General features: G+C 42.0%; 1 protein-coding gene and 1 pseudogene across 11 annotated transcripts; both read left to right on the top strand.

The window, feature by feature from the left end:
• Positions 1-4,863: 4,863 nt before the first annotated feature.
• Positions 4,864-5,807, top strand: LOC148000157 (large ribosomal subunit protein eL8 pseudogene; annotated as a pseudogene).
• Positions 5,808-6,771: 964 nt separating this feature from the next.
• Positions 6,772-12,644, top strand: Zscan12 (zinc finger and SCAN domain containing 12). 11 transcript variants are annotated; one of them, XM_087589893.1, is made up of 5 exons: positions 6,772-6,806; positions 7,252-7,283; positions 7,559-7,965; positions 10,518-10,662; positions 11,385-12,644. In XM_087589893.1, exons 3-5 carry the CDS (start codon positions 7,561-7,563, stop codon positions 12,344-12,346), a joined length of 1,512 nt encoding a protein of 503 aa, XP_087446019.1. In that variant the 5' UTR covers positions 6,772-6,806; positions 7,252-7,283; positions 7,559-7,560; the 3' UTR covers positions 12,347-12,644.
• The last annotated feature ends 3,109 nt before the right edge of the window (positions 12,645-15,753 follow it).

Raw genomic sequence — 15,753 nt, 5'->3', positions numbered from 1 at the left:
ATGGACTGAGATGGGGAGACAACGTAAGGGAGGATGCTGCCAACCAGGTGTACTCTCTCCTATGCTCCTCTTTTGCTTTCTGTGTTCCAGCCACTTTATCAAACTAGCTCTCTTCCTTTAAGAATACATGGGCACTTCTGCCTGACAGACTTGGTATTCAGTTGTTTTGCATGAACTGTTCTTCAGGTAGTCGTGTGACTTGCTCCTCACCTCTGCTCAGCTGTTAAATGAAGCCATCCCTCACTATATCACTGAGAACTGGAAGCCTTGCTCCTTTTTGTCATTTATGTATATTCCCTATGTTCTTTATGTTTATTCTCTCTAATGCACTTATCGGCACCACATGTATTTGTCTTCTGTGGCTCATACATAAACACTGAAATTGAGAACAGAACCTTAAGGCCTCCCACTTGCAAGCCTGTGACCCCTCCTTCCCAATTGTGTGATTACATTTGTATTCCACCATACTAGGCAAGAAACTATATGTTCTATACACATATTTGGTTGAATTTGAATCACTACTCATTACATGTGACTAAAACTCTGCGTTTCCACTATCTCATCTGTAATATGGAGGTAATAATATTACAGATTTTATATATTTTTCTTTATGCAAATTGTTTTCTGGACTTTTTTTTAAGATCTCAGGATTTTTAGAAGAAATAATCAAGGAAAAATTAATCAAACTAGGTCCATAATAATAACAATAACAATAAGTCTAAAATGGCTATCATCTTGGCATTTGATATTATGGAGATACAAGGACTTCTGAAAGTGAAAGTAAAGGAGAAGAAGGAGCATGTCCTTGTGGAGAAATAGCCTTTGGATCACAGAGGTCTTTTCCAGATGCTTCAGACAGTCCTGCTGTCAAGGAACCCCTGAGCAGAACGAAGTTCTAGAAAGATTCCAGGAGCTCTGCCACCAATAGCTGCTGCCTGAGACCCAGAGCAAGTGGCAGATCCTGAAGCTGCTGATGTTGGAGCAGTTCCTGACTGTCCTGACTGAGGGGCTGCAGGCCTCAGTGAGAGCATACCACCTGTGAGTGGTAACAAGACGATACATGTACTGGAGGGTTTGGAAAGAAGAAATGGATGAACCAGGACAAAGAGTGGGAAGTGGAAGAAGGAATTGCTTCAGTTATGGTTTGGATATGCAGTGCCCCCTCCCAAGGACTCATAGATAGGCATGTAATCCCAAGCTGGTGGCTATTTGGAGAGGTTCTGGAAACTATCAGTGGTGGGGACCTCAGAGGTACTACAACAATAGAGGTTGGGTTTTATTTGGTGTATCTTGACCCTGGCTGTCAAGCTCTCTGCTTCCTTTCAACTATGAAGAAACGTTTCATCCATGTACTCAAAGTATTCCTGTGCTCGAGGTAAGCACTTGAAGCCTTAGTAGCCATGGTCCAAATCCTCTGAAACCGAGGGAAGCAAACATTCCTTTAAGTTGTTTATGCGAGGCATGTGTCACAACTGACAGTATAAGAGAAGGAGGGTGTTGCTGCCTGCCTGGATCTGTTATATACTCTTACCTTATCTGCCTTTTTTTATGTATTTAGTTTTATGTACATGAATGTTTTCACTGAATGTACGTGTGTGCACAAGTGGGTCTGGTGCCTTAAGAGGTCAGGAGAGGGTACTGGATCCCCTGGAACTGGAATTAAAATTGTTGAGAGCCATCATGTGAGTGCTGGAAATAAAACCCAGGTCCTTTACAAGAACAACAAGTGCTCTAAACCAGAGTACTCTCTCCAGCCTTGCCTTTGGCTTTTCTTTACTGAGTTTGTGTTCCCTTTTCTTCACAGTGGCCATGAGAAGGTCTTCTTGCTTCTTCTCTCTGGTATTGGGTTCCTAATTATCTTCCCCATCAGATCTCAAGCATAGTAAGGAGCAGGAAAAGACTATAAAGGAGACGCTGACGGACCCTAGGGGCTTTCACCAGTCTTACACCCACCGCCTCAGGTCAAGATTAGGCCAGTACCAGCTCCTCACCTCTGGTCAAGACTAGGCTAAGTTCCATTCTCTATCCACAGTTCTCGGGAGGAGCAGGGACATTCTTGAAAAACCACAGAATGTACTGACTGATGGTCCCAGATAAGAGTTCGAATACATGTCATGTGCTTGCTAGCCAATAGATTCAAAGGTCAATATGCTTAGCTAATAAGTTTAAACTGTAACCTTGCTGATGTAACCTGTACCCCTAAAAATTATAAAAACTGCTTGTTATAGCCATTCAAGGTCGCCTTCTGGTCACTCGCCACAAGGGGCTGATTGAGGGTCAACCCTGATGTGCCAGGAAAATAAACCTCTTGCCTTTTCATCAAACTCCATTCTTGTGTCTCACTTGGGGTGTCTCCTGGTATATAAAACTCTCTTCAAGTCTTACAACACCAACTCCAAAAATGCCCCATAAGTCTTCCTGTGGCCAATTCCAAGTCATGAAAAACCAGCAGCAGGGTAACTTGAAAGAAGAATGGCATAGTCAGGAGACTGATGGGGGTTAACATTTCACCAGGGAGCCTGTCGTATTCCCTTAATGTTAATTTACACATTCACTTAGTGCCTGATAGACATAACCAGACATAACATTCAGTACTGAGGAGGTAATGATGAACAAGGCAGGCTTGCTTGCACTCAGGAAGTTTTCAGGGAGTGGTAGGTAGTTAAACAAGCAGATGTAATACAGAGAGTATCTTCTCCCAGAAACACTGGTCCCTTCCCTTTTAGAAAAATAACTCTAGTTTTCCTTACTTGTTATGACAGTGTTGAGAATGGGACTTGGAGTTAAGATTAAGCCTCAAAGAAGGAAATTTCTAAAGAAATGAAATCACGTATAGAAGCATCTGGAATTCAGAAGGGTGATGCTACTCAGGACCCTGGATGTAGAGACAATTGTGACTGTGAGGGCAGATTGGAAAAGCAGTAGTCAAGTTCATCAGTGGAAAGATCCTAAATCTGTGCTGAATGTGGAAAAGACTTCACTTAAAATTGCATTCTCATTGAGCACCTGAGAATACACACAGCAGGCAGCGTGTGGAAGGAGCTTCAGCCCATGGTCAGGCCTGTTCCAGTGCCAGAAACTCTACACTGTGGAGAAACACTACCAATGCACAGAGTGTAGTAGAATCTGCCCCAAAAGTTAAAACAGAAAGTGGGAATAGATAAAATAAAGACAGAGGTAATAAACCGTTTGAATCTGTTCCAATGACCTACCAAACATGGAGGAATTTTATGTTATCATGAGGATCTTACTCTGAACCCTTTTGGACTCACTATCCTTGGATTTCCATTGAAATAGTTCAAATGAGATGAACACAATAATGTAGTAGGTAGACAAGTTTACTGTAAAATAGAGTGAAGTGGAAATTTCTGGTACCTTTGGAGACTCAAATTGTGTCTTGGTGATTTTTTTTTTTGAAACTGTCTTATGAGATGATGTTTTTGCTGAAGCAGAAAGGTAGGAGGGTGTTTTGCTGAGAACAGACACTGTTTTGTTGAGAACAGATTCGTGGTGCTTTTTCTAGAAGATGCCTGGAAAAAGGGCATGTGATACTTGTGCTACAGCAGACACTTGAGAGGACACATGTTTAGAAAGGATATAAGTATAACCCAACAGACAGTGGATGAGGTGGAATTGGTTCACTTTGCCACTCTGCTTGGGTTTTGTTGATGCTGATCTTCTCTGACAACACTCTTGCCTTGCCTTTGTTGCTGACTTCACTGAGAGAAATGCACCAAAGAACTTCTTGTGATATTCCAGCAGCAAGAACTGCTTTTTCTGATGATTGGCAGAGTCTCCTGGCTTTTTTTCTGGATTGAATTGCTGATTCATGAATGGTGTTTGTGAATGGATCAAACTACCACTGCTGATATCCTGACCATGAAGATTGGAATTACCCCCAAAGAACTATTTTATTTATTTATTTCATGTATGTGGGTGAAGACTGTCCCTGTCTTCAGATACACCAGAAGAGAGCACTGGATGCCCATTACAGATGGTTGCAAGCTCCCCTGTGGTTGCTGGGAATTCAGTGCTCTTAACTGCTGAGCCATTTCTCCAGCCTACCCAAAGAATATTTTTAAACAGGTCCACATCCTCTTTTGCCCTATTAACCTTTCTTCTCCACTACCTCTGGAGCTAGAAGAGAGGTTAAAAGGTTTTTAGGAACCCCTATTAAAGTAGGTTTTGAAAAATCTAAGACTATAATAGAGGATAACACAATAAAAGGCAAGAGTGGACAATGCTAAAGAGACCACTGTGTTAACCTACACAGTAGGAAAGCTATTTATAAAGCCTCTAGAACTGATAACCCTTTCCCTGAGGGGTGTTTTCCCATTCAGGTGATTCCATTTGGATGGAATCTTATGAAGGGATAATGTTGCATCTTTCTTCTTTACCAGAAAGCCTCTGGCTAGTTAGCTGATAAAGCTTGCAGAGTCATTTATTAACAATGTTTCATTCATAGCCTCAGAAATGTGACCTAGATATTATTCTTTTGATCAGTAACCAGAGTCTTGCTGTTTCAATTCTTGATTATGAGGGGGAGAGGAGCCCATTCCTAATACCATCTAGGCCTGCAATATCTACCTTGTGTGAATTGATGATGCTAAGGAAAAACCAGCCACGTTTGTGTTAGATCTATAAGACTGATTGAGTGATTAGAACTTAGTCAGTTGTAGAGTTTTAAAGTTTCAGGTCTAGAGACAAATTGTCCTTTGCTACATTTAGCTCTCTTTATAACCATTCATTGTCCATCCATGTGTCTGACTTAATGACCTGCTGCTTGTTAGGTAAATCTCTCTCAAATGTACTAACAGATCACCTGGTTCCACCAATCAAAAGGTAAGACTTGAATTCCCTCTTCTTTCTCTCTCCTCCAGCTGAGCAAGATGCCCAAAGGAAAGAAGGCCAAGGGGAAGAAAGTGGCCCCGGCCTCCGCGGTGGTCAAGAAACAGGAGGCCAAAAAAGTGGTCAATCCTTTGTTTGAGAAAAGGCCCAAGAACTTTGGCATTGGGCAGGACATCCAGCCCAAAAGAGATCTCAAATGGCCCTGCTACATCAGGCTGCAGCAGCAAAGAGCTATCCTTTATAAGCGGCTCAAAGTACCTCCTGCCATCAACCAGTTCACCCAGGCCCTGGACAGGCAAACAGCGACTCAGCTGCTTAAGCTCGCCCACAAGTACAGGCCAGAGACAAAGCAGGAGAAGAAGCAAAGGCTGCTGGCCCGCGCTGAGAAGAAAGCTGCTGGCAAAAGGGACGTCCCACCTAAGAGAGTGCCTGTCCTCCAAGCAGGGGTCAATACAGTCACCACCTTGGTGGAGAACAAGAAGGCTCAGCTGGTGATGATTGCCCATGATGTAGATCCCATTGAGCTGGTGGTTTTCCTGCCTGCCCTTTGTCGAAAGATGGGGGTGCCCTACTGCATCATCAAGGGAAAGGACAGGCTGGGGCGCCTGGTCCACAGGAAGACGTGCACCACTGTTGCCTTCACACAGGTGAACTCAGAAGACAAGGGTGCTCTGGCTAAGCTGGTGGAAGCTATTAGGGCCAATTATAATGACAGATATGGTGAGATCCGCCGCCACTGGGGAGGCAACGTCCTGGGTCCTAAGTCCGTGGCTCGTGTTGCCAAGCTGGAAAAGGCAAAGGCTAAAGAACTTGCCACTAAACTGGGTTAAATGTACACTTAAGTTTTCTGTACATAAATATAATTACAAAATTTAAAAAAAAAGATAAGACTTTTTCAGATAACTATAATTTACATTTCTACCTAACTTACATTTTCACCAATTTTTTTTTAAGTTGTCTTGATTTACTACTTTCTTTTGTTCTGGCTATCTAAATCAATGTTCCTAAGCCACACTCCACATATATTTTGCTCGATAATAAATTATCACTATCTTTGAGAGCTTATATTTGGATTTTGGTTATCCTCTCCATGTCCATTAGCTCCCTAAGAACAGGGAGAAGACTTCCAGAACACAGAATGTTCTGGTACAATAAGACCATTCATCACTATTCTTTTTCAGGGCTTTTTTTTTTTTTTTTACTCTCCTTTTAAATTAAAAACTAATATATATATTCCTAGAAATAGTTGTGTTTATTGGGATGCCATAGTTGCAAACATATTTAAGAAGCGCTGATTACTTTGTTGAGTTTTTCTACCCAAGAAAGCGTATTGCTTCCTATTTATGTTCGTATTTGGCTTTTAAAGAGTATTTTAAAGTTGGCCCCAAGTAAATGTGGCATATCTCTTGTACTTGAATTTTTTTGTTGTTGCTTGTGTAGCTGTGGCCTTTTCATTCACACTCGTACTTATGAAGGCTGCTTTTAGTGTTCATAGTATCTTGTTAAGTTACTAAATTATCCTTTTAATATATTTCTCCCATTGACCATTCAGGCTTTTCAAATTTATGCTCATATTATCAGCATAAAGTAAGGCCACTTGAGAATTATTGAAAAGGTCGTCAAAACTCCACAGGTTAGGTTTGAGGAGACTATCCACACTGGGAAGCATAGCTAAGTTGGAAAGGATCCAGGAGAATGTGTCTCGGAGATACCGAAAGAGAAACGCAAAACCAGACAGGGACAGGAATACTCTACATCGCGATTGGCTCAGTACGCTCAGACCGAAAACCCTAACTCCTCTCGCAGGGACAAGGACAAACCACTGAGTAGCATTCCGTGGCTCCCTAGAGTGGCTCCAGGAGCAACCGGGTTCCACCGCTTCCGGCCTTTGTGGCTGTCCGCGATAGCTTCCGGTTCCTGGGCGAGCTGGGTTCTCTTCTCGGCGCAGGAGCTACGCGGTGAGCGAGCTCGTGCTCCAGGCTAGGGGAGAATGCTCGCTGCTACTTAGACTCGTTCGTAGAAAGAGGTTGGAAGCCAGGGAAAGGCCACCAGGGCCGCAGTGCGGTCGCCTACGGGTACGCCTGGGGCGCAGAGCCGGTCGGGACCTAGGCACGCTGCAGAACCTGTTAGGTTTAGAATTACAGAAGTGGAGGGGCAGGAGAAAAGCGGTGACTTCTCCATCTTTTAACCTTTATGAATGATTAAGTCTCAGCTAAAGCCAGTTCGCGAGACTGTATTGTGTATATATGATTTGTATCAGGTATGCAGAAATTTTTCAAAAGCAGCATGGCAAGAGTAGCCTATTCTTGTACTCTTCCCGTTATCTTTTGTGGTATCTCACACGGTAGGCAGCACTTCCCCAACGCCATCCGCTCATTCTAAATTTTTTTGTTTTTATTTCAGTTAGTTGTGGTTTACTTTAGGAGTTAGTGGAGGTAAGTTTCTTACCAAACTTTACTCCCTAAAGTCCTGAAACAATTTGACGTCTTTGTCACTTTTGTCTATTTTTGTGAAAGTTCGTGTACTTCCAATCAATAAGAATAAATTAATGGGAGGACAGTCTTTCAACTCTCCCACTTAAATCTTAAGAGTATGTGCCATTTGCTTATTGTAGTTTGTATTAGTAATGATGACTTATCCCTTAGGTCTACTCGGTAAGAAAATTTACCAAGGAGTTATTACTTGAAACACTGATAAATCTTTTATATAGCTATGATGGCATCCACTAACGATACCAAGATCTGTAAGAACCAAGATGGACTTTTGGAAATAAAAATGGAGGAAGAGTGTAAGTATACCACCAGACAAGTTAGGAACCTCCAAAAGAACACTTATAACAGAGACGTCTTCCGAAAATACTTCAGACAGTTTTGCTACCAGGAAACATCTGGACCCCGGGAGGCTTTGAGCCGACTCCGGGAACTTTGCCATCAGTGGTTGCGACCAGACATGCACAGCAAGGAGCAGATCCTGGAGCTGCTGGTGCTGGAACAGTTCTTGACCATCCTGCCTGAGGAGCTGCAGGCCTGGGTGCAGGAGCAGAATCCTGAGAGTGTGGAGGAGGTAGTGACTGTGCTGGAGGATTTAGAGAGAGAACTAGATGAACTAGGATACCGGGTAAGAAAAAAGAAAATGTGGGTTCTGTTTCCTAAACTCAATTGTGAAGTATGCCACTAGTTTACAAAGCTTATTGACATTTAGGTGGCTCCAAGGGGAACTTTGGTTTCATGGAAATTTGAAGTTGAACTTGTATGTTACACATCCTACCTAGCCTTGTGCTTGTAATCTTCCTGTCTCACATTCTTAATGCTGAGATTACAGGTATACACCTCTACTCCTGCCTGGTCTTAGTCTATTTATACCTTTTTGTCAGAGGGATTGTATATTTCTGTGCTAAGTTACAAAGTTATGTCTGATGAATTAGTTAGAAACACAGGCGTATACTACAGAAAGAAGATACTAGAAGGAGCAGTTATTAGAGAGATGGTGGTGATAGGTTGGAAAACAGCTTCTTGTAAAGTATATTATGTAATATAAAACAAGTAACTAAGAAGTAGGTTTTGAGCTGGGCAGGAGCACGTGCCTGTCAGCTCGCACTCGGGTGATGGAAGTAGATAGATTGTGAGTTTGAGGATAACCTGGGCTCTATTGAAAGATCCTGTCTCAAAAATAACAAGAGCTGGAGATGTGATTCTGTGCTAGAGGACTTGTTTAGTATGTTGAAGGACCTGTGCTTAATCCACAGAACTTTGATAGCTATGTGCACGGTTATGGGGCTATTAATATTCCCAAGTAGAAACATTGGTGGTGAATACCAGCTGGTAATCCCTCTTTCTCCAGATCTGTTAATGGACAGCAAAACTTCAGTATAGTGAATTTGAATTCTTCACCAGTGCTAGAGTGGGACTTGTCACCCTGGCATTTTAAGAAATGCCACCTATGCTATTAGCAAGCTCAAAGAACTCTTGGCTGGCCAAGCTTAGATGGGATCTTTAGTTGGTTTGTTAGTGCCCTATCTGGAAGGAAAAGAAGCTTGCTCATATCTCCCCAGGAAAAGTCATTCAACATATATTCACTGCCCTGATTTCTGCATCAAACAGTTAAAAGATGGAGGTGGAGATCACTATCCTGAATGAATGAGATACTGGACCAGAATAGAAAGTTAGGTGGGAGGGTAGGTGTGGGGAATACATGTTTGAGGGATAGAAAGCCCATTCGTGTTGGAAAAGTGAAGTTTGAGTAAGAAAATTTAGGTACAGAGTCTATGACATTGACCATAAACCACTCAGTTTGAATTGTCTTCTAGAATTTTCTCTATAGTCTAAATAAGCTATAAAAATTATATAAAAGAGGCAGAAGAAAGAATCACTTATAACCTTTTTTATTTTTGTCTTAACTGACAAGGCTGGTTTTCAACCAATAGTAATTCTGAGCCAAAGAGGACATTTGACAGTTTTTAGACAAATTTTGGTTGTTATAACTGAGGAGCACAGTGATGATTCTAGACATCTTATAGCATATAAGTCAGCCTCAGACATCAATTAATGAATTTACCAAAAGCCTGTCAGAAGAGCTAACCTTAGGACATCTCAGTATGAAGAGGATGAACCTGTGAAATATAAGAAGTGCAGTCTGGCATCTGGGTATAAAATAGATGTGAGAGAAAAAAAGGAGCCAAAAAGTTTGAAACAGGGTCATCAATTTATAGTTACATTTAAGAGGACTGATAATGTCATTTCTGATAGAATTAAAGGTTATAGGTGGCCATTCTGCAAGTTTTAATGGTACTAGTTTTATACCACACACCAACAAAGGCACTTGGAATGCACCAGTGAACACCATATAGAAGTCACTGTGTAGATTCTAGTCTATTGAGAAGAGATAGAGGAAAAAAGATTCCACAAATGTGTAAGGTGTTAGATGTTGATAAATATACCAAAAGGGGTAGTAAAGGATATGAGGGTCATACCATTCACAGCAGAGGACATCTGACTGCATGGGCCTTATGTGCTGCCACTATGCCCAGGGTAGAGGTGAATTTATAGAGAAGACGAAAGAATTAAAGAAATTATATCATATATGGGCTTAGAGATAATTATAAAGATTTTAGATTTTTTGGCAGATGGAAAATCAAATCTCTTCTGCTTAGCTTTGAGCAGAAGAGAAATATAAAGTAAATTTGAAAATAATCACTCTGGTTGCCATATTGGGTAAATTCTACATGGTGATTAGGAGGCCAGTAGGTCAAAAGTCGAGTTAATAGACATCATTTTAGGAAGCTATGCCTATTAACTAGAGATACAGACCATTGGAAATCACCCAGTTTGGATGCTGGGAACCCTACATCCTAGTCCTCTGAAGAACAGCAAGTGTTCTTAACTACTGAGCTGTTCTCCAGCCACTTCCTCCAGAATTCCTTTTTCCTCCTCTCTGCTTTCTTTCCAGCCTCCTTTCACCTCTTTCCCATCTCTATTCTTTGAACCTGGGGCAAAGATATAAAAATAACAGAAAAATCAACAAAATTTAGGAGTATAGAAAGTGACATTTCAAATGAACTTGAAAAATGAGATGGAGACAGGCTGATTGCTGTGAAAAGACTTGAGCAGGCAGGTGACTGGATACTGAACTCTTGTTTGCTGTTATTAGAGTGCTTCTCTCATTTCTCACAGACCTCAGTCCAAATTGAAAAGCAGGAAATGTTGTTACGGGAGACGAAGCCTTTAGCAGCAGAGCAGAAACCCAGTGTGTCCCTTCAGTTTGTCAAAGCTAAGCCAGGGTGTGAACTTGCAGACGGTGAAGCCCAGGAGGAACAAGGTAAAGAAGGAAGGAAAGGAAGGGGAAGCAGGGCTAACAGGACTCCATTGGTGCTTCCTGTTGTTTCTCATTAAAATTGGGAGCGCTGTCCAGACTTGATGCTCGTGTGTCAACATTCATGTGTCCTGGTTTGTCATCCTTTAGTTAACCACCCTCCGCACCCCAGCCCACCCCGACCCATTTTCTTTTAAACCCAGAACCTTATGCATGCCAGACAAGCATTATATCTCTCTGATGTGCATCCACAGCCTCTTCTTATTATTATAAAATTAGTAGTTTTCTAAATTCCAGTTTTATTTTGTTTAGGTTTACTTAATTTTATTCTTCTGATAATTATAATCCCTTATTCTGACCTCTCTGCTATTTGTAGACTTCGATCTATTAAACAGTATTTCTGTCTTCCACTTGGACTATATCCTTAGTTCTTATAAATAAGATAAATAAGTTTTTGTTACATAATGTCTGCAGCTCCCTAGTAGTCTGAAAAAAGTATTTATCTTACTGAAGGACAGTAAGAGGCTGGAGAGATGGCTTTTATTATCTCTTTATTCATTTTTGAAGTGCATTATGTATTTGATTCATCTTGTACCCTGATGTATTTTTGTAGTTTATAGTAAAAACTCTGAGATCTTATGTGACTTTCATTTGAATACTTTTATGTAATTTCATAAGCTACCATTTACTACCTGGAGAGTAAGTAACATGCAGGCTGCTTTTTGTAGTTTCAGGTATTGAGACTGGAAATGAATCCAGGAATGTAACTCTAAAGCAAGGCCTCTGGGAAGGAATGGAAGCAGAACAGAATCCCTCTAGCAGATTAGCAAAGGATACGCTTAAGTGTGAAGAAACTCGTGACCCTAGAGAAGAGTCTTCTGGTGTTTCCCGTGAAGACAGCCAGCCACTGCGTAATGAAAATGTGGTAAATTTGACTGAGAACTCAAACCACGCTGAACTCCAGAACATCTGTCCAGGGCGAAAAGTGCATGGATGTGATGAGTGTGGAAAGACTTTTAGTCAGCACTCCCGCCTCATAGAGCATAGAAGAATCCACACTGGAGACAGGCCCTACAGATGTGAAGAATGTGGGAAAACTTTCCGATGGAGGACTGTTCTTATTCGACACAAGGTGGTACACACTGGAGAGAAACCATATAAATGTAATGAATGTGGCAGGGCTTTTGGCCAGTGGTCAGCGCTTAACCAACATCAGAGACTTCACTCGGGAGAAAAGCACTACCACTGTAATGAATGTGGCAAAGCCTTTTGCCAGAAAGCAGGCCTCTTTCACCATCTCAAGAGCCACAGGAGAAACAGACCTTATCAGTGTCTTCAGTGTAATAAAAGTTTTAATCGCCGTTCCACACTTTCTCAGCACCAAGGAGTTCACACTGGTACAAAACCCTATGAATGCAGTGATTGTGGGAGAGCTTTTGTTTATAACTCATCTCTTGCTACCCATCAGGAAACCCATCACAAGGAGAAACTCTTCACTCAAAGTGGTCCTAGTCAGCAGCGGAAGAACCACACCAGCGAGAAGTCCTATAAGTGCAGTATATGTGGAAAAACATTTGTTCAAAAAACAAGTCTTATAGAACATGAGCAAATTCATACTGAAGAGAGACCATATAAATGTGCTGAGGGTGGGAAGGCCTTTATTCAAGTGTCAGATCTCACAGAACATTAGGGAACCCACACTGTGAGAAAGCCCCACAAATGTGATGAATGTGATAATACCTTCAGACAGGAGTCAGAGCCTAGTAAGCACCCGAGAATTCATAGTAGAAGTGGTCCCTAAAAGTGGGGAATTGTTCACCCACAACTCAGCTTTTACTCAGCAGACTAGTCACAAAAAAGCAAGAACTATGTGTGATGACTACAGGGAAGCCATCTCAGTGTAGGCTGATGAGCAATATTGTACTTGTAATGTTTTGTGGCAACACTTCAGCCTTTGCTGCTATAAAACTGTAAATACTTGATGAGCACCCTCTGTGTACTGTCCTTTGTATGGGGCTGTGAAGGAAGGAATCTAACTCCAGATTTCTTTGAACATTTACAACTTAGCCCGAGATGTGGATAGTTAAAGAGGACCGAAGAATTGATGTTCAGCGTGTTTTAGAATTAAAGTAGTAAAAAATACCATAAATTTTGAGGGACAGACTCCTTGTACACCTGCTCAGGAAAGATTTCTGAAATTATTTTTATTGAAAATAAGGGTTTGGTGGTTAGATCTGGAAGAGAAAAGGGAGAAAACATTTAGGTGAAACGGGTGAGCAGAAGCAAGAATGTAGGTAGTTTGGAAGCCAGCCTACTAGAGAATTGATGTACTTGCTTAGCTGATGGGCATTAGATGGAAATAGCTTGAGAAGAACAGTCTAGTAATGCTAGCCAATGAATGTAAGAATTGACACAGCACTCATTGTCTCTAAAATACTTCTAAGTACAGATGTAGAAATGATGAGGTCATACATACTGTTTATTACAGCACATCTCAAGATGCTGAAACAGGAGGTTTAGGAGTTCTAGGCCAGCCTTACCTACAGGAAACCTAAAGGAAAAGAAAGCAGGCTACTGGGGGCTGGAGGGATGGCTCAGCAGTTAAGAGCACTTGTTGCTCTTGCAGACAACTCGGATTCGGTTCCTATCACCTACATGGTGATGGCTCAAAACCATCCAGAACTCTGGTTCCATGGCTTCTGATGCCTTCTGACATTTTGTAGGCATGAGGTACACAAGTGGTACACATACATACATGCAGACAAAACACTCCTACACATAAGAAGAGCAGGTGACAACTGTAATACCACAGGGAGGAAGGCCAGAAACCAAGTTCTTGTATCTGGCTTCGAATGCAGTCTTTCACACCCATGATACCCAAACATGGGCAAACATCAACATCACCTAAGATGTCAAGTATTTAAAATGTCTGCATACACTGAATGAGGTCCTGAGTTCAATCTCAAAGCTTTGAAGGTTTACCTGGCCATGGAAGTAATTATAGTTCCAGCCTCTTAGAAGGATGTCGTGCCAGCCTTAATAACAGAACCTGTCTGAATAAGTGCTGCTGGCCCACCCAAAATGCTCAGTATGTCTGAGGTGTTATTGTGACTCATGATGAACAGGAACTACTACAGACTCCTACAACATTTGTCCCCAGCTCTATAAGGTGAACACCATTAGGGCCTAAAACTAGAATTTTGGTGTGGTCTTTCCATTATTTCAAGTCTATGTTATGGATGGGGAAAGGACTAGAGATGGCTCAGTAGTAAAGAGCACTGACTGCTCTTCCAGAGGACAGGAGTTAATTTCCCAGCACCCACACAGCAGTTCAGACCTGTTCATAACTCCAGCTCCAGGGCTTCTGACACCCTCACACAGACATATACACAAGTAGAACATCAATGAGCGTAAAAATAAATTATAAGAACAAAAAAAATCCCACACATCTTAGTCTTTTTGTGTCCTAGTCCTGTTAATACTGGGTTGTATATTCTTGGGCATTGGTGTAGCCTTCACATACTTTACTAAGTGCCTAAAAGATGTTGCTGCTGTCCAATAGGCTGCCACTCACTCCCCCTGTTGAGTCAGAGCAACTGCTTTGGTTGAGAACCAATGGTGGTTAGGCCACATGAAACATGTGGATCCTGGATTGTTTTTAATCACTGTTAAGATAGCTCATCATTTTCCTCTTTCCTACCTTACTACACAAACTTGCTGTTTAAGACTTTATCTCAGCACAAGTGCAGTCCACTCTCACATGCTGTCCAGCTAGTCAGTGAATTTCAGGTCATGGATAGGGACATGGGAAAGGAGAAAGAATAATCACCCCACTCTTCATCAGGTCTTCCCCTTGATTAAAATAACACTCTCATCTCCCCATTGCTTCTTTTTTTTTCCTATTATTACTTTTTTTATTAACTTAAGTATTTCTTATTTACATTTCGAATGTTATTCCCTTTCCCGGTTTCTGGGCCAACATCCCCCTAGCCCCTCCCCCTCCCCTTCTTTATGGGTGTTCCCCTCCCCATCCTCCCCCCATTGCCGCCCTCCCCCCATAGTCTAGTTCACTGGGGGTTCAGTCTTAGCAGGACAAAGGGCTTCCCCTTCCACTGGTGCTCTTACTAGGATATTCATTGCTACCTATGGGGTCAGAGTCCAGGGTCAGTCCATGTATAGTCTTTAGGTAGTGGCTTAGTCCCTGGAAGCTCTGGTTGGTTGGCATTGTTGTTCATATGGGGTCTCAAGCCCCTTCAAGCTTTCCAATTCTTTCTCTGATTCCTTCAACGGGGGTCCTGTTCTCAGTTCAGTGGTTTGCTGCTGGCATTCGCCTCTGTATTTGCTGTATTCTGTCTGTGTCTCTCAGGAGAGATCTACATCCGGCTCCTGTCGGTCTGCACTTCTTTGCTTCATCCATCTTGTCTAATTGGATGGCTGTATATGTATGGGCCACATGTGGGGCAGGCTCTGAATGGGTGTTCCTTCTGTCTCTGTTTTAATCTTTGCCTCTCTATTCCCTGCCAAGGGTATTCTTGTTCCCCTTTTAAAGAAGGAGTGAACCATTCACATTTTGATCATCCGTCTTGAGTTTCATTTGTTCTATGCATCTAGGGTAATTCAAGCATTCGGGCCAATAGCCACCCATCAATGAGTGCATACCATGTGTGCCCTTCTGCAACTAGGTCACCTCACTCAGGATGACATCCTCCAGTTCCAACCATTTGCCTATGAATTTCATAAAGGCATTGTTTTTGATAGCTGAGTAATATTCCATTGTGTAGATGTACCACATCTTCTGTATCCATTCCTCTGTTGAAGGGCATCCGGGTTTCTTCCAGCTTCCGGCTATCATAAACAAGGATGCTATGAACACAGTGGAGCACACTTTTTTTTATATGTTGGGGCATCTTTTGGGTATATGCCCAAGAGAGGTATAGCTGGATCCTCAGGCAGTTCAATGTCCAATTTTCTGAGGAACCTCCAGACTGATTTCCAGAATGGTTGTACCAGTCTGCAATCCCACCAACAATGGAGGAGTGTTCCGCGGAGGAACTTTTTATAACACTATGATTTTTTTGTGTGTGTATCTGAAAATAA

Source organism: Rattus norvegicus, chromosome 17 (genome assembly GCF_021556685.1).
Source record: "Rattus norvegicus strain SHRSP/BbbUtx chromosome 17, alternate assembly SHRSP_T2T, whole genome shotgun sequence".
Lineage (NCBI taxonomy): Eukaryota > Metazoa > Chordata > Mammalia > Rodentia > Muridae > Rattus > Rattus norvegicus.
The sequence above is the reverse complement of the archived record's forward strand: the minus strand, read 5'-3'. Positions and strand labels throughout refer to the sequence as shown.

Coding starts and splice junctions, on each gene's coding strand:
- Zscan12 (XM_087589894.1), top strand. CDS start 7,561: ATGATGGCATCCACTAACGATACCAAGATCTGTAAGAACCAAGATGGA. Junction 7,966..10,517: donor TAGATGAACTAGGATACCGG/GTAAGAAAAAAG, acceptor CATTTCTCACAG/ACCTCAGTCCAAATTGAAAA. Junction 10,663..11,384: donor TGAAGCCCAGGAGGAACAAG/GTAAAGAAGGAA, acceptor TGCTTTTTGTAG/TTTCAGGTATTGAGACTGGA.